Below are 19,771 nucleotides of genomic sequence, written 5' to 3' on the forward strand. Positions count from 1 at the left end.
GCAACAAATCATGAAATGTTGTGTTGTTAGATCATATTATCTGGTACACTGTTAATAAATAGTATTTTTATTTATTTTATTTAATCTCTTTTTCTAACAATTATTTTTTATATTTCCGAGTGTACCTATATATTATATTATTTGAACAAGAGTTCACTCCGATTGGTGCAATGACCTCCTTTTTTACTATTTCTTTCAGAATCCAAATAATCACTGACTCAAGACCAAAATAAATACATTTAACAAAACACAAACAATATATATACACTTCAAACAACTTTACATAACTATAACTAATTACAGAATTAATTGGATCCAAGGCCTTTTAAAAATAAACTTACACTTAAGACTAGACTAAACACTTTGTTTTCACAATGACAAAGTGTTCATAGCCAGTTCTTTCTCTGTCAAGGCCATTTTCCGAAGATATATGACTTTATTCTTCATTTTCACAGGATCCTTTCTCATCACTCATGTAGCACACATTAATTCTTCCTAACTTAATTCTGTCTCTTTTTAGTAGAAATAATAGTTAGATCCGGCGTCCTTATTCTTCCTAATCGGAGTTTTCTCGAACATTCCTTTAGAACGTAAATAGCAATTTCTTCTTTTATTCACTAATGCTTATTGATAGTCTTAACTCTTCCACTTTATAAAAACTCACAGTTTTATGATTCCTTTTTCGGAATCTACTAATTAATCTTCCAATTAGCGATTCCTCGAATATTCCTTTTAAAACATCTATAGCAATATTTTTTTTTTATTTATCAATACTTATTCCACTTTGAAACTTAAAAGTTCCATGATTCCTTTTTCGGAATATACTCTTGATTTTCCTCCAACTGTCACATAAAAAAAGTTAAATTCCTCCGAATCTAAATATCTGCCGGCCTGTGTTCTAATTTTCTCTCCGAACACTCTTCTTGTTTACAGCCGTTACTCTGATACCGAACGCTTTCTGTCAGCTGTCAATCACACATCAAACTTCTTGGCGAGCATGCGCACTCCATGAAAGTGGCAAGCAAGAAACTAGGTATAATGGCTAACATGTCTCCGTTAGCGACAAGAGAATATCTTCATAAAACACAACTTAATATTTTAAATTACAATAAATTGGTTTACTGTAACACAACTATTCAAATCTGGTAAGTACATAAATTTTTAAATGCTTTACATATCATTTTTGAAAAAACAATATCAATAACGGGCACATCGCAAGTGACGACAATGCGTGTTGTGAAACTAAAACTAATAAACATACTAACATAAACAATACGTAAAAATATTCAGAATCTTAAATTATTATTATTTTTACATCAGTTTCATCTTTCTCAAAAAAAATTTTTTTTTTTTTTTAAATTTTAAATATTTAACCTATATCTAAGAAAACTGTTAATGCTTATTTCTTGATCTTAAATAATAATGGGATTCTTGCTTATCATTATTTATATTTTCGGAATCACTGGTTTCAGAATCATCTGATGCTAGAGATGATTCAGAATTTACATCTTCCAATTTACTATACTTGTAAATTTCATTTCTATAATGCCCTAAATCTACAGAATCATCACTATCAGAATCAAATTTTACTGGTTGAGATTCTTTATCCTTATTAACTAAATTAGAGGTATTTTCACATTCCTCTGGCTTATTTAACTCCAAATTAACTAACCTATGATACTCTGCTACTATTTCATCCATGTTAGAGTCAGTTTGATTATTCACTCTTACATTGTACATTATCTGAATTATGTACCTTGGGATTTCTAAAATTTCCTGCATTAGGTTTTGTTTTACCAAAGTTTAATTTTCTCCTTTGCTACCTATTTGAATTATGAGCTTTAAAACTATTCCCTTTCCTATTATTTGATTGTGAATGAGATGCACAAACAGTATCAGAAAAACTACTCTCAGGCCTTCAATATTCTATTCATATTGTCTCCTAATACAACTAGATTTCTACTCCCTAAAAAGTACCTTTTTAACCTATCAGAGTGTACATTTATAATTTTACTAGGATTTTTGACATCTTGAATCCTAAAATTCACAGGAGAAAATTTATCTAAAATTCTATATGGACCTAAAGCTTTCCTTCCTAATTTCCCAACCCTTTTTATGCTAGATTTATCATCTAACAATACTAAATCTCCTGGTACAAGTGGCTTATACTTTCTAAAACGATTAATATACTGTCTAGTTTTCTGAGAACTTAATTTGCTTATTTCATCTACTAATCTGTGAGTAGTGGAAAATTTATCTACTACTGTTTCAAGATACTCATTTATATCCTGTATTAGGAATGACTGAAATAAGTTCATTAGGAAAGAGTGGATCAAAGCCATATAAAGCAAAAGATGGTTTTTCTTTGATAGCAGAAAGAAAAGCAGATCTGTATGCAAATAATGTTTGAGAAATATATGTATCCCAATCATTCATTTTAGTATTTGCCAGATTGGAAAGTATTTGCTTTATATTCTTATTCAGCCTTTGACACATACCATTACACTGTGGGTGGCAAGGTGTTGTAAAAATCTTCCTAACATTAAGTAATTTACATAACTGTAACAACAGTTCAGATGTGAAATTTGCTCTTTGATCTGAAAGCAAGGTCTGAGGAGTTCCATATCTATAAATTATCATATTCAAGAACTTTCTTGCAATAATCTTTGCAGTTTGATCCTTCATCGACACTACTTCAGGAAATCTAGTTAACATATCAATGGCTACTAGAATGTACCTATTGCCTTTTTTAGTAATTGACAGTGGACCCACCACATCAATAGCAACAGCCTGAAAAGGTCTAGTTGGAATTGGAAATGGTTGTACTGGAGCTTTTCCTCTGAAAGGGGATCTTATTTACCACTTATGGCATGATTTGACATATACGAGTATGTCACTCTTTATACCTTTCCAGATGTAATGATTCTTTATTCTTTCTCAAGTTCTAGAAAATCCTTGGTATCCTGCCAAGTCAGAATCATGGAAAGTGTACATAATCCAAGGAATCATTTTAGTTGCTGCCAATATTTTCAATTTCAACCTTCCATCTTCCATTTGTCTAGATAAAAGTAACCCATCTTTATCTATATATAAATTTTCCAGGTTTAAAAATGTATCCATTGAGTTTCACCCTTCAATACTGCTTCATAAATAGTTTTAAGTATGTAATCATCTTGCTGAGCTCGGACAATCTCATCCTTTTCCCAAATTTGTGAACTAGGTTCCTTATTCTTTAGATTCTTAATATTATACACTTGATCATTATAATCAGCGTGTTTAACAACTTCAGGAGAATGCTCTAATTTTCCATTGTCACCTGATGTCCTGTCTAAACGGCATTCTAGTCCACACAAGGACACTGTATTATCAATGAATATTGATAACAAAATTGCATGCAAAACCATGACGTTTCAGAAAATCAATTCCAAATATTACTTGTACATTTGGATTTGAGGATTCTGGAAGAACTATTAATGGATAACAAACTTTCAATGGAAAACAAGGAATTGAGATAAAAGCATCTATTTGCTTTTCAACTGAAATTTCTGATTCAAATATACCCTTTAATTTAATTGGATAGCTTAAAACTGAAATGTCATTTGGAATTAGAGATTTAATTCTGTTAAACTATAAGAAATGAGTGAGATATGTGCACCTGTGTCAAGCAAGATTTCACAAGGCACATCTTCAATAAATCCTTGTAGAACTGTCCAAGGATTACCTCCATTAGCATAAGGAGCTAATGATACATCAAACTCTCTTTTAGGGTTTGAGCTGTCTTTAGTTTTACCCATGTCTAATGAGTAGTTTGACATTTCTGTCCTTGTTAGTATAATAATTATTGGAATAATAATTATTTCCAGATTTTTCTTTATTCTCTGATTTCTTATGTTGAAAACAAGATTTATCCTTAACATAACAGTCTTTACAAAATGACCAGGCTTATTGCATCTAAAGTATTTTGGAATATATCTCCTTTAAGATCTTTTATTCCTGTCAATACGATTAGATTTACAAGATAAAGATTGATTATCTGTAAGATTCTTGGATATTGTTAAATCCGATGTCATCTTAAACAGAAGTTCCTGTCCTTTTACTATTGGTCTTTGTTGTCTTTCTATTTCTTCACTAAGAAATGTTTTCAGTTCTTCTAATTTTCCCTAATCATGTGATTGTGCCTTGGACTCAGATTCTGGAACATTTTCTGTTAGATTTACAGAAATTTCATTTGACTGTTTCCTTTTCTCAAACACAAACAATATATATATATATATATATATATATATATACACACACACACACACACACACTTCAAACAACTTTGCATAACTAATTACAGAATTAATTGGATCCAAGGCCTTTTAAAAATAAATTTACACTTAACACTAGACTAAACACTTTGTTTTCACAATGACAAAATGTTCATAGGTTTTTTTTCTGTCAAAGCCCTTTTCCGAAGATATATGACTTTATTCTTCATTTTCACAGGATCCTTTCTCATCACTCATGTAGCACCTTTTAATTTATGAAACTTTCCTTCTCTCACTTTATCTGCAGTCACAATGCTAGGAGAATGAGTTTCATTATACTGAAAAGAGTTTACCTGTTCATTGTGTGAGGAATGAAATATATCTCTAATTCTCTTTTCCTTTTCCTTAAAAAGTTCTAAACACTGTTCAAGATTTTTAACCTTTTTCTTGTATTCTGTTTCTTTCAAATTATCTCTAAGGCCATGCCTAAATTGATTAAACAGCAACCATTCTAAAGAGGATTTCTCTTCAGATGAAACATTAAATTTATGAGCAATGCTCCAAAGTCTATGATAATATTCTGAAACAGACTCCCTATTACCTTGGATGCACTGATGAATTTTCCAGTTAGGCCCTAATTCTCTTGCACTTGAAAATTCTGATGTTAGCAAACTTTTAAATGTTGCATAACTGTCAGTATCTCTCAGTAAAGGAGATGTGTTTAAGAATGTTTTGACTTTTCCCAATAATTTATTATGAATATAATTAATAAATTAAAATCTGACCATTTTCCTAAATCTCTAATTTTTTCTGCATATTGAAAAAATGTTTCTATGCTTTCACTACTATTTCCTGAGAAAGAAGGTATTATAGAATTGCTATCTCCTATAGCCATTTTACTTGAGTCAAGATTTACTTTCTGGATTCTAAAATAATTAAGTCATAACCAATCCTGTCAGTTGACTGTGCCATTGTTAATGAATGTGTTTTTTTTTTTTTTTTATTTTATTTAATCTCTTTTTCTAACAATTAATATTTTAAATTACTTAATATTTTAAATTACAATAAATTGGTTTACAGTAACACAACTATTCAAATCCGGTAAGTACATAAATTTTTAAATGCTTTACTTATCATTTTTGAGAAAACAATATCAATAACGGGCACATCGCAAGTGCCGACAATGCATGTTGTGAAACTAAAACTAATAAACATACTAACATAAACAATACGTAAAAATATTCAGAATCTTAAATTATGATTATTTTTACATCATATTATCTGGTACAGTATCTGGTCATATTATCAAAAGATATGATAGTTTTTATCATAACTTTTTTTTGCTGTACTATCTATAGTACAGCAAAACTTGACACGTGTATAATGGTCTATGCATATGCTTTCAAATACTTATAGTGAACTTACTGACTCACTATAAAGTCCACTCAGAAGTCCCAGTTCAAACACATTGCCTTATTGCTATTTTATTTTCAAATTCCTAATGTGCACCCTCATGAAGTATACAGACTATCAAGGTCCCCCTCCCATTTTTATAGGAAGGGGGACCTTGATGATATCCTGATAACTAAACAGGATTTCCTAAAATGATTAGTACTCTATCATTTGTTTGCAGAACATTTCTTTTCTGTGAGAACAAATCCAAGAAGGAGAAGTCAGTACTGTAAGAATAGGAAGAACAAAAACAAAACAACATTGATTTTTGGAAAATATAATTTGCTAGATTAAATTTCTCTAGCAAATTAAATTTTTGCTAGAAAATTAAATTCCATATTTAATTTAAGGGTCAAAGCTGTAAAACTGAGAGGAGACTTCCACATAGCCTTTAAAGGAATGCAGAGAACCGACCAGGGCTTCTGACCTAATGATCAATCCTCACCTTCTCGTGGTGCACCCTGTTGGGTATCTACCTGGATACTGAACGAACGAGGATGGGCTGGCAATTTGGGATTTAGCCGACCAAATTGTATTGCTATTGGTTAAACCAAAATACAAAATGATGGTACAACATGACAAAATTTCATGCCAGCTGAGGCGTCACCCAGTTAAACAAGGACCCCCCCGTTGTTTTCGCCAGAGAACCAGGATGAACAGCGAAAAGTCAGCTACTGGATCAAATCTGAAAACACACCCCAACACAACATCACCAAAGTTAAAGATCGGTACTATCTACATAAGAAGCCTGAATGGCAAAGAAATGGAGCTAGCTGAGGAATTAGATAAGTATCAGATCGACATAGTAGGGGTGACTGCATAGTTCAGAATGCCTGGACAGAGGCACGAATTCCAGACGATTGGAGTAGAGCTCTCGTAGTACCCATATATAAAAAGGGAAATAAAACTGAATGTGAGAATTACAGAGGTATATCCCTACTGAGTGTTCCTGGTAAGATATATGCAAGTATACTTGAGAAACGGTTGAGAAGAATTGTGGAAGAAAAGATTGGTGAAGAACAAACTGGATTCAGGTCAAATAGACGCTGTCAGGATCAGATCTTCACTTTACGACAAATAGTGGAGAAATCATGGGAATATAACAAAGATCTGTATTTAAGTTTTGTCGATTTGGAAAAGGCATATGACAAGGTGCCAAGAGAGAAGCTATTCAATACGCTACAGTTATATGGTGTCAATGGCGCATTATATCAAGCAATCTTCTTCTCCCATAGTCCTAAATGAACCATTGGGTCATTCATGGCTGGTAGGTGATACTCTTTGCTAGCCTCCTCCAGTCGTCTCGGTCTCTTGTTCTTGATGTCAGTTGTGAAAGGGAGGAATTTGTCCATTTTTTGATGCTTAGATATCAAGCAATACTTAGTCTTTATTTGAGTTGTAAGTTAGCAGTTAGAATTGAAGGAAGTACAGGAAGATGGTGTTGGATTCTGATTATGTAGAAATTAGAATAAATGTTATTTGATTCAGAATCCAACATGATCTTCCGTCACAAGAGCTAAATTTGTAAATATTATTTAATGTAAATAACATAAATTATAATTTGATATCGTATAACTACCTTAATTATATCAAATATTTAATTGTTTAATCAAAGGAATGTGTTAATGATAATAAGATTCTGTAATAAATATTATTAAGCTATTTTATTTATTGTTATGTCAATATTATGAGAACTTATATTTGCAATTTAACTACGCATTTATTGAAAAGCAAACATTCTAATTATTCCTATTTTGTGAAAGCTTAACGTTATGTAATAACTCAATGTAGTAGTATAGCCTAATGTAACATTAGCGAGAATGTTTACGTTTATCCGTTGTCATAGAGACGCGTGAAATAAACGAACGCGAGTGGAACAGATCGTGGGCTAAATAAAGAAGAGAAAATATAGAGGAGGTAAAAGAGTGGGGGGACAGAAACTTGGAAGTGAAAGGAAGCAAGGGGATATACTACAGAAGTGGAAGTAAATAAAAGGTTCTTAAGGGCAGGAGTTAAGTGGATAATTTTTATAAGTGAGCAAGGACGAAATGAATTTTCTAAGTAGCTGAAAGTGAAATCAGCAGTAAGAATAGAAGGGAAATTAATGCTACAGTCAGATGAAATAAAAAGCTGGTCGTTTAAGGAAGAATTCTGAATAAACCCAGCTTATCTAGAATTGCGGCTTATTTCCGATTTGCCCTAAAAGGAACCTCACAGTGTTTTAATTAGTTTATGAGTGGTAACAAGGATAGTTGAAGTACCCTGTAATTGACGTCTAGAATTCTGAAGTGCGATTGTTAGTGCTTTAAGTATAACTGTGGATAAGTCTTGTAGATGTGTTTTTTTTTTTTAGTAAGATAAATAAATTCCAAAAGTTTGCTCTCAACATAATTGATGTACTAGGAATTATTTCCGGTAAGGTCTTTCATAGTGTTTTAATTCATTGCTTGAAGAATTGTGTGTTAATTACTCTATGCTTAACCTAACTTTAACTGTGGAAACTCTTTGTGATTGAGAGTTGGAGATAAGAATTGTTTGAAAGATATTTTTCAGCTATTAGTGCCTGTGATACTTTGAACTTATAGCATGACTGAGAAATGTGTGAAAACTGTTTAGATTGGATGTTCTATTATATTTATTTAAGTGTAGAAACTTTGTAATCCAGAAGCTGAGAAGATGCATGTGAAGACTTGGAAGATTGTGCTAATGTGTTTAACTTGACTTAATGTTTGACTTGTTACTACTATTAAGAATTAGAAGTAAAATTTATGTATGTGTTATATGACCTATATTAAATGCTTCATTTGTTAATCTAACTATTGTATTTGCTTGAATTTCTTTTTACTGCACCGTTCACAAAAATTCGAATTTAGCGGGAATCCCAGAAAGAAAATAAATACTTCGGCCTGAATGAATGAAAAGACTGCTAACTAACTTTGAATTGTTCCTACTATTTCATATAGACTTATCTAAGGATAGAGTGGCGCAGTATAATAGAAATTTCTCTACCCTTGGATTAGTGATCAATTTACAATTAGTTGTGTTTTATTTTATGAAAGTGACTTGTAACAAGATGGCGGATTCGAACACAACATGCAGAAAACAACGTCACGACAATGGTTTAATGTTAAATCTGGTGTGAGACAAGGATGTACATTATCCCCTCTGTTATTTATTATCTATATGGATCACATTATGAAGGAAAGTGGTATTAAACATGATATCAGAATTGGAGATGTTAATGTCAGCTCTTTGCTTTATGTGGATGATGTTATACTTCTAAATAAATCTGCTACAAGTCTGCAAGCTTCTCTGACTAAATTGAATATCTGTTGTAATAGATATGGTATGAAGGTCAGCAATAAAAAGACAAAGACAATGAAAATAATAGGAAGAATCACTGAAAATTTCAACTGTGTTGTGAATGGAGAACCTGTGGAACAAGTAAAACATTTCAGCTACTTAGGCATGATTTTTACTGAAGATGGTAAATTAAATATGGAAATAGACAACAGAATCAACAAAGCTAGTATGGTATGAAGTCATTTGAATAAATTCATATGGAATAAGAAAGAAATTAGTCGGAACACTAAATTAGCTGTAAATTAGCAAGACAGTGTTCAAACCAGTTTTAACTTGTGGATCTGAGAGCTAGGTCAGAAGTAAAACACTTGACCAAAGACTAGAGACCGCAGATATGAGAGTCCTGAGAAAGATTAGAGGTTTGAACAGATGGCATGAATGGCAATATCGTATTAAAAACGAGAATATTAGGAAAGAACTTGACATTGTTCTTTGTCATTGATTAGCTCTGCTAATGCATCCAGGAATGCATTAGCAGAGCTAATCTCTGGTAGTATGGTCACTTAAACAGAATGGGCAAGGAAAGAATAGCAAAACAAGTGTTCTCTGCCAGGTTGGCAGGAAAACGACCCAGAGGAAGACCAAGATATAGGTGGATTGATATGGTACAAAGTGCCTTAGACGATAGAAATAAGATCTGACAATGTTGGCGTCTTGACAAGTAACAGACTAATTTGGAGGAAAATTGTAGATAGGAAGTTAGTAATGATGTAAATTTTTCATGTAGTACTATCATATCCTGTACACCCCTTGAGGGTACATGTCAGGAATTTGATGATGATGATTTAATTTTTTGTATTCACTGAAAATTTTGCTTATATAGTTGAAACATTTTACTTTTTCTATAGGTTCCATGTTCAGAATGCATCTAATGCTTTCAGTGTTACTGCTTATTCTATCTTTGTCTTCCTGTTGCTGATTTTTGTACCAAATTTGTTATAATAGTTATTCAGTTTTGATAAAGAATCTGCAGAGTGTCACACAGGGTTTATTTAGAACAACCTAATCTATAAAATGAAGAACTGAGATTAATATATTCAATTTTGATATCAAGTCTAATACTTTTTTCTGGAATGGTTATTTTTCTTCAGAAATATTCTATTTTGTCCAGTCTACATCTACTCACAGTTGGTAAAATCTACTTGTTACAGGTAAGTGTATTTGAAGTCCTGCAGATAATATGATACTACTGCATGATAAGTTTAGGTCATTGCTAACTTCCTATCAACAATTTTTTTCTTCCAGGTTTAGTCTTTTATCTATCAGGACTCCAATATTGTCAGGTTTTATATTTTGACCTTTTAATGCATCAATCCACCTAGATCTTGGTAATCCTCTCAGGATTTTTCTTGCCATTTTAGTATCAAATATCTTCTTGGCCAATCTTTCTTCTCCCATTCTATTTGTGGCTATACTACTTGAGATTACCTTCTGTACTTGTTCCCTTAATTTTTCTAAGTCTTTGATCTGCTATTTTGCTTTTAACCTAGCTCTCAGATCCATGAGCTAAAATTGATTTGGACACTGCTGTCCTGTTATTCATGCTCTTCCACACCAGCTTTGCTAATCCGCTTGTCTGTTTCCATATTTAATTTTCTGTATTTACTAAAAATAGTTGAAACATTTTACTTTTTCTATAGGTTCTATGTTCAGAATCCATCTAATGCTTTCAGCGTTACTGCCTATTCTATCTTTGTCTTCCTGTTGCTGATTTTTGTATCAATGTTATAATAGTTATTCAGTTTCGATAAAGAATCTGCAGAGTCGCACAGGATTTATTTAGAACAACCTAATCTATAAAATGAAGAGCTGAGATTAATATATTCAATTTTGATATCAAGTCTAAGACTTTGCTTTTTAATGCTATCTATATAGATGATGAATAAGAGTGGAGATAGTGTTGTTGCTTACTTGCTCTCACATAATTTTACATCATATACCCATCTTTCTGTATCTGCTTCAGCACCATTTTTTTTTTTTTCTCACCTTGTCATAAGTCTTTTCTAGATCTACCAAACTTAAATACAGCTCCTTATTATACTCCCATGATATCATAACTATTGCTTAAAGAGGGGTTCTGATATTAATCTTAAAAAAGAGAAGTTTTGATATGACCCTGTTTAACCTGAATCCAGTTTGCTCATATCTGAAATTTTTCTTGGCCTCTAATATGCTCACATTATTTTTTTATTTTTATTTTTTTATTTATTTATTTATTTATTTTTGATAGGTACTATGAAATCTAGAATTTTACCTTCTGACTATACTTTTAGACACACACCATATTTTTCACCTTGTGTGCTTTTTTGTGCCTAAAATTTGTGTACCTACAAACCAGTGTGTTTTTTATGTAGGTGCAGTTATGGTGCGTTATTGCTTGTCAGTAATGTGTGATCAGTTTGAATAGTTGCACAATCATTAACGGTCACACATTTAAACTATACTCTTTTTCAGGTTATCTTGGAAGAAGTAGAATAAGCTACATTTCCAGCCTGTAGTATATTTCTTTACTTCCAAGATAATCTGAAAAAGAGTATAGTAATCAACACATCATTACCTTTAAATTTTTTTATAACCCGTAGATTCTACGAAGGCAAGACATAGCTATACAATTGCATTTAAGTGTAGTGTGATTGAGTATGCAAAAAAGAATGGCAATAGGAAAGCAGAGCGGCACTAACTACTTACAGAAAAAATGGTATGAACTTGGAGGAAACAAGAGCAGCAATTAATAGAAGCAAATTCTAAGAAACAGAATCTCTGCAGAAAACTAGCAAAATGGCCAGAAATTGAAAATGAATTAAAAACCTGGATAATGGATCAAAGAAGATCGGGTTGCTGCGTATCTACAGAAATGATTATTCAACAATCAAAATTATTGGCAACAGAAAGAAATATCATCGATTTTACAGGGTCACCATCATGATGCATTAGAATTATGAAGAGAAATGATTTATGTATGCATGCAAAAACTTTGTTGTTCATCTTATATTGCAAAGAATCCAGAAATTCAACATGAAAAATGCGATGCGTCCAATACAGCAGTGCATCTTATAAGGTGAAAATTACGATGTGTGTGTGTGTGTGTGTGTGTGTGTGTGTGTGTGTGTGTGTGTGTGTAGTAGCCACTACAAAACATTTATATCTCCATGTTTGAGTATTTCTCTTTGAATATCATCTTCTCTGGCTGCCTTTCTGCATTTCAAGTTTTGATAGTTGCTTGTAGCTCAAGTATTGATATATATATATATATATATATATACTCCTGATTGCATTCTCTTGAATATTTTCTACTACAGCTCTGTTGTTGTTTCTTATTTCTTTTAGCAGGCTTTGAAAGTAATTGTTCTAGACATCTAGAATATTTTCAGTTTTCATGTCACCTTTTAAAATAATTTCTGATTCATTTGACATTACTGTTTGCTCCATTTCTAATTTTTTTTCAATAGCCTCCAGAACATTTTGTTACCTTGATTATATTAATTTTCTGTATTCTTATCAAAGTCTTCCCATAAAATTTTGTTTAACTACTTTTATGTACTTTTCAGAGCACCTTCTGACTTACTTGCTAGAAAATTTCAATATGTTTCCTTCTTTTCTATAACTGCTTTTGTAACTTTCTGAGTCCCACCATGGAGTTCTGATTTTTTTATCCTTGCCGACAACTTCACATTCCTCTCTGGCTGAATGAATTGGTATTATCTTCCCACTGAGTCTCCAAAGTTAGGTTCTTGCTTTTATTTTCTTCTCGAATATTTGTATATTTGAGCTTAGACTTCACCTTTGAAAGCTGCTCCACTTCAATTAATTCTTTTTAAAAGTTTCTGATATATTTTTCCTTTTCAGTATGATATTAATTTTTATTCTGCTCAAAACTAAATGCCAGTTACTTCCTATTTCAAAATTTACTGTATAATCTTGTGTCCGTAACCAGTATTGCTGTCAACTATAAATAGCAAATGAAGCTTCTTATTTCTTGTGTTTCCTCTCCAAGTGAATTTTTTCATATTTATTCTGTTGGAACACTGTGTTGGTGATGACTAGTCCATGTCCCATATTAGACTTGAAAATTCTTCCTTTTTCCTTAGTAGAGAGAACAGAAAGGCAGTAGATACTTAACATTATTATTATTATTAGTTTTGCTCTTTTCTCCATATGTTCCCAGCATATGTATATATGCCTAGTATTCATTTCCTGTTCTGCTCTATAACTTCATCATGTACCAACTTTTCCTTTTTTCTTGATGTTATCTGTTCTCTCTCTCATATTAGACTTGAAAAATTCCCCCTTTTTCCTTAGTAGAATGTTCTGTGGGACCATAGGGATGATCGAGTCTCATTGTCCAATTTTTCATTTTGATGTTTATTGGCATTACTCTGCTTGAAATTGCTTTCCATTCAAGAAATTTAGCTTCCTATTTTACCTTCTTTCCTGTAATCATTATTGCCTGAATATAACATCTGGTGTTTGTTATATAGAACAATCTTGCATGTTTTTGTCTTTGTTTCCTTAATGCCAAAGATTCTGACCCGGAACTCCTCTAATTATTTTATTTGTTCCACTTCCTTTTTGTTGCTAATTCTTATTTTGATGGTGCATATTTGGAGTTCTGCTGATGCCAAGTATAAGTTTGTTCCTTATAGCATATTTAAATTTGTTCTTTATAACATTTTTTTTTTTCTATGCATTTATTACAGTGAAAGCAGACTGGCATCAGATGTAGATATACTGTTTACTTTTCAGGTTAACAAGTATAATATTCTGAGCATAGGTTTATATAACATTATATGTTATTTCCTTTGTACAGGTATGGTTACCATTATTTCCCTATGATGGAGAAAAGCCTCATGCTCATAACTTCATGTCCAAGAGAATAATGCTTCCAATACAAGTTCATATTTATCCTTTAGGTAAGTCACTGACATTATAGTTCATTTATTTGAATTGTTAATTAAAAAAAAGTTATGGTACGTGTCAGCAAGTTGTGCTCATGATTTATTTAAGCCGGGGTTAGCATTCACAACATACATGGGCGAATTTTGGTGTAAAAAAAGAATATGTGGTAGAGGGTCATTTAGGATTAAAATAAATAAATACTTTTCTGAACAGAGGCAAAAATTTTTAATGAGTATTTAGGAGTACTGTTTTCCATGTGACAGCATTTTACATTCTTTGTTGAGTGTAATTTATACAGAATGTTTTTTGTTAGTCATTCATTCAAAAATAAATTAACACCTACAGCACAACATAAAACTTAGTTTCTTCATTGTTAGAGAAGATGTAGAATGTTGTTTATTTTGAAGCATAAATAGATGTTTAGAGTTTATATTAAGTATATGTTTATATCGATTCAGAAATTTTAGACATTGAAGGTGAGATTAGTTAAAATAATTTCTCTTTTTGCTAAAAAAAGACTGAATTGTGGTTTATTATCATGAATAGTATTAGGATGCTTGGAAGAGGGTTCAGAATAAACCGTATGCAAAAGAGAAGAAATTTGTTTTTATTTCTCAACTAGTTTCATGTTCCTTAATGCAAGCTTTATCAGGAGAGGGGAAAAGTACAGGAATGTACTTTATTATTATCTAAGAAAATTGATTAAGTTCAAACAATAGACAGAACATAGCTATTGGGTAATTTAATAAATACTGTGTGTTAAGGCTTAAGTGCTGGGAGGACATCATGTTGGAGGTTTAATGGAATATATGCAGCACTAGGAAAGGATTAAAAACTAATTTTAATGCTTCTGCTATTTCATCTCAGTCACTGAGACATCTTCAGCGATAACAAATAAGTGCCCTAGGATGTAAAGTGGGATCTCTGACAATTATTGTTTCCCAAATTTGGGAAGTTTTATGCATCTGTATTTATTTAAATTTGGTTGACTTCTGAGTGCCATTGCAAATTCTAAAAACAGTCTTTCCTTTTTAAATTTACTATCTGGAGCATCATGGTTTTCTTCCAGGAGATTCTGTGGGTTGTATCCAATACATGGTCTGCAAGGCCAGATTGACCATAGTGTTGATTGCAGATGTATGATTTGTGTTCTTCCAAACAAATGGTCACTGATCTACTTGTCTTTCTGAAGTAAGCCAACTTGCAGGAACACGGCAGTTTATATGAACCTCTCTCAGTGTCCGGAGCTGATCTTTGGTAGAACAGATAAGGGCAACAAGTTTCCAGTGGGGCTTAAAAGCTGTGCAGAGGTTGCACTTTTGTAAAGACTTAGCTATTTTTTCTGCAATGGATGTAGGGGATAGTGATGGCATTTCTGAAATCCTTCTGAAGCAATGGCTGAGTTCCTCTCCATTCCTCGGCCCTCACTTCATATTATTATTATGTATTATTATTACACGACACCTCCAGGGAGTCCTAAGACTCATCGAGGGAGGGCATCTGTTCTACATTTCTCCGTCTCCGTCATCATCTATACCAGCGCCATCTACTGCCTACCACCACCACTAGTATTTTCACAGACAATCACAAATATCACAACAGTTAAGCCAGTAGTTGACAAGCTGTGGTAGAGGTGTGTGTGTGTGTGTTGGGGCTTTTGTTCAAAAAATGGGTGTAAATAATTTAGAATAGCACATTAAGTTTTGTGAAAAGTTAGGCAAAAGCACAAGTGTAGCTCTAAGCATGTTAAGAGTGGTTTATAATGATGATGATGGCACGAAAAAGTCTAGTGTATTTTATTGAACATATAAAAATGTGGAAAGAGTGCAGCAATTAGTTCAGTCCAACACTTAAATGTACGGTTAATGGTAGAAGAATTAAATTTAAACAAAGAAACACTGAAAATGATTTTGATAGAGAGTTTGGGAATAAGACAAATTTCTGCAAAATTTGAGTGAAGATCAAAAGCATTGATGCCTGGATGTTTTGATTTTTCTTAACAGTTAGCTGCTTTTGATAATTATTACTGGCTATGAAACTTGGTGCCTTCAGTATGATCCTGAAGCAAAATGCTAAAACATCTAATGGAAAACCTCTTCACCAAGACCAAAAAAGAAACAAAAAAGCATGAATGACATATTTGCATATCAAGACAATGCTTTATGTTCCAACATAAAAATGTGCACAAGTTCACATGGAGAGAAGACATAAGAAATAAGAAAAGCCTCATTGTTGATAATGATATCTTTATGCTGGCTCAGGATAAAAGAGTGTACAGAGAATTTGAAATTGGATGTGACATTACTTAGGTGCTAAGCAGGATAAAAATGAATATCACATTGAAAAGAATGGTAAGCAAGAAAGATTTAAAAAGAATTAAATTTGAGCAGCTTTTACAATAATGTTTGTATAAACATTCTTCAATAATGTGTGTTCTTCAAAAATTATTGGAATTCATTCTTCAGTTTTTTTATTTTTTTTCAATAATTTTTGTATAAATTGTGGACTCGATTATGCAAACATTATTGAAGAAAAAATAAAACAGATTGAAAACAAGAACCAAACCTTGGAGTCTCAGTGCCAAACTCTGAATGAAGAAGGACATTGATTATCAGCCAGGAAGGCATGTTTCAAAGTTGTCTACAAGGATAGAAAAATAAGAATGCCATGTTGAAACAAGATGTTAAAGAGGTAGTTCTGGAAAAGAAGAAAGCATACTAAAAGTTCCTGGCAAATAAGTCGGCAGATGAAAAGAATACAGAGAAAAAATATAAGAGAGCTAAGCTATGTGTAATAGTAGCTAAAAAAAAATCAAGTCATGACAAGACTTGATAAGAATATAGGAATAAATATCACGATGGTGGCAAAATGTTCTGAAGAGTATTGAAAAAGCTTAGAGATGGAAGAAAGAGTACTGTGAAAGGAATCAAAGATGATAAAGGAAACATGAAAACTGAAGATAGGATATCCTAGATGTCTGGAGTAATTACTTTGAAAGAGTGTTAAACGAAACAAGCAGTGACAGACCAATACTAGAACAATGCAAAGGAATGCAATTACTTGTACTACTCTTTGCATTCAAGAGGAATGCATAGAGTAGTATATATATATCAATACTTTTGGTACAGAAAGTTATCAAACACTTGAAAGGTGAAAAGGCAGCTAGAATAGATGATATTTGACCAGAAATTCTTAAGTTGATATATAAAAGTATTACAGTGACTACACTGCATAATTCAGAGGGCCTGATCAGAAGGTCAAATTTTAGATGGAGTATAACTCTCATAGTTCCCATATATATATATATATATATATATATATATATATATATATATATATATATATAAAGAATAAAACTGAATGTGAGAATTACAGAGGAATTTCTCTACTAAGTGTTCAAGGCACACAACAAGATGCCCAGAGGAAAGCTTTTCAAAACATTGCAATCATAAGGGGTAAATGGAATCTTATACAGAGCAATGCATAATTTATATTTAAGTTGTCAGTCAGCAGTTAGAATTGAAGGAAATACAGGAAGATGGTTTGATGTGAAATCAAGGCTAAGATAAGGATGCACGTTATCTCCACTTTTATTTATCTATATGAATTACATTAAGAAATGTGTAATTCTAATATCATTAGTCCCGATATTTGAATTAGACATGTCAAACTTAGTGCTTTGTTTTATGCAGATGATGATGATGTACTCCTAAACACATCCAGTATCCTGTAAGTCTCCAAGATTCTTTAACTAAATTAAATAACATCTGCAAAAATTTGACATGAAAATCAGCAATAAAAAGACCAAACTATGAAAAGAGGTAAGAGCAGAAAACTTCAGCTGCATTCTCGGTGGAAGACCTATAGAACAAGCAAAATATTTCAGCTATTTATGCACAATTTTTATTGAAGATGACAAGGTAAATCTGGAAATAGACAACAGAATAAGCAAAGCTGGTATGGTAGGTAGCCAACTGAATAAATTTATATGGAATAAGAGAGAAATTAGACAAAACACCAAACTAGCAAATTATTCAAGGAAAATGAGTTTTCCTTGAATAATTCACTGGCCAGAGAGGCATGGTGGTGATGTATTTAATGATGATGCCAAAATGAGAGCTCCCTGGTGGACTCAGGAAATTAGAAGCAGTAGTAATAAAGAAGAGAATATATCAAATGTTTCTAGTAAGAATATGAATCAAAACATGAAAGCAGAGCAGTGTGTATTAAAAGTAACTAAAGAGGAGTCATGGAAGATAAATGTCAGGAGGATGACAAAATGCTCTGGAGACTGTTAGAGATGATAAAGAGATATTCTAATGTCTGGAATAATTACTTTGAAAGATTGCTGAAAGAAACAAGCAGTGCATTCAGTAACACATATCAATACTTGAGGTAGAAGAAAACTGTCCTAAACTTGAAATATGAAAATGAGGGGAGTAGATGATATTTGACTACAAATGCTCCCATATCAAGGTTTAAATGGTTTGCAATGGCAACATTGCTTGCTTAATTAAAACTTTCAGTTAACTGACTCGAATAGGTTACTGTGTCAACTAACTTCTGGAACACCACCATATAATTGAACCTCTGATTGTCACCTGAACTAACTCCTGTCCTATGCATCTTTTAATTCTCTTTTACTCTGCCTTGTATCTACACCACAGCCTGGAAATTGTCCTATGTTCAACCTATTCCCAAGACGGTCAACAAATCATTACCATCAAACTTTTACCTAATATCTCTCTCACTCTCTCAGTCCTCTCTAAAGTAATGGAGAAAACCATCAGTATCAAACTCCTATGCTACCCTGAAGGCACCCAACTAATAAATGATTGTCTGCATGGATTCCATCGCTGCTGGCCAATATGCCACACCCATCTTTGGACTTTATTGAATGCAGATGGTACACGAGTGATGGAAGCTAAGGAGATTGTTCAGTTAATGAGTGCTCACTTTGCTAAGATATACCAACCAAGTGTATGTAGCATGGTGCTATATTAGATGAAGAGTTAGAGGTTCATGAAAATGAGGTTGAAGAGCCCTTGCATAACTTGGATAAGAATTTGTCAATAGGGACAGATGGAATATCTGCCCGTTTGTTAAAGAAATGTTCAGCTGAATTGGCTAGGCCTTTCACACATTTGTATAACTTGAGTCTCAGCTCAGGAATGATACCATAGGAATGGAAGGAATGTATGATAGTTCCATTGCACAAGGGGTGGTGCAAAAACTGATATCTCTAACTACCGACCTATTAGTATCTCTGGTGTGGTAGTGAAGATTTTAGAGAAGTTGGTAAGAACTCACATACAGAAATGGGTAGACAAGCATTCTATACTCTGCAGGGAACAGCATGGGTTTACTAAAGAAATGTCATGTTTTAGCAATTTGCTCATATTTTATAACAATGTTACGGCCAAATTGGATAAAGGGAATGGATACACTATGATAATGTTGGATTTTTCTAAGGCATTTGATAGGATACCACACAATAGGCTGTTGTGTAACCTGGAGAATATGGGATTGGAACATAATCTATTGACTTGGATCCGGGGATGGTTGACAGACAGATATCAAAAAGTGGTATACAGTGGGTGTGAATCTTCTAGATTTAAGGTAACCAGTGGTGTACCTCAGGGTTCAGTCCTTGGGCCATTATTGTTCAATCTATACATTAACACTTTCATTGCCAAGCTGAAAATTGGAATTTCGTGTGGTGGCCAAATTTTTTTTATTTTTTTATTTAGTTAGCGACGTCCATGCAATAACACGTGATCGGCCGTTTGGTGAGAACTCGCATTGCGTGA

At 32.7% G+C, this 19,771-nt stretch overlaps 1 protein-coding gene across 1 annotated transcript in view; it reads left to right on the forward strand.

Moving 5' to 3' along the window:
* Positions 1-19,771, forward strand: part of Rich (Guanine nucleotide exchange factor subunit Rich) — a 456,640-nt gene that overhangs the window by 244,994 nt on the left and 191,875 nt on the right. Inside the window, exon 20 of the mRNA XM_090404468.1 lies at positions 13,873-13,975. Within this exon, the coding sequence (XP_090260594.1) occupies positions 13,873-13,975 (103 nt within the window). The remainder of the gene's footprint in view (positions 1-13,872; positions 13,976-19,771) is intronic.

The sequence above is a fragment of the Typopeltis vanoorti genome, chromosome 14 (assembly GCF_054136105.1).
Source record: "Typopeltis vanoorti isolate ZY-2024b chromosome 14, IOZ_Tvanoo_1.0, whole genome shotgun sequence".
NCBI lineage: Eukaryota > Metazoa > Arthropoda > Arachnida > Uropygi > Thelyphonidae > Typopeltis > Typopeltis vanoorti.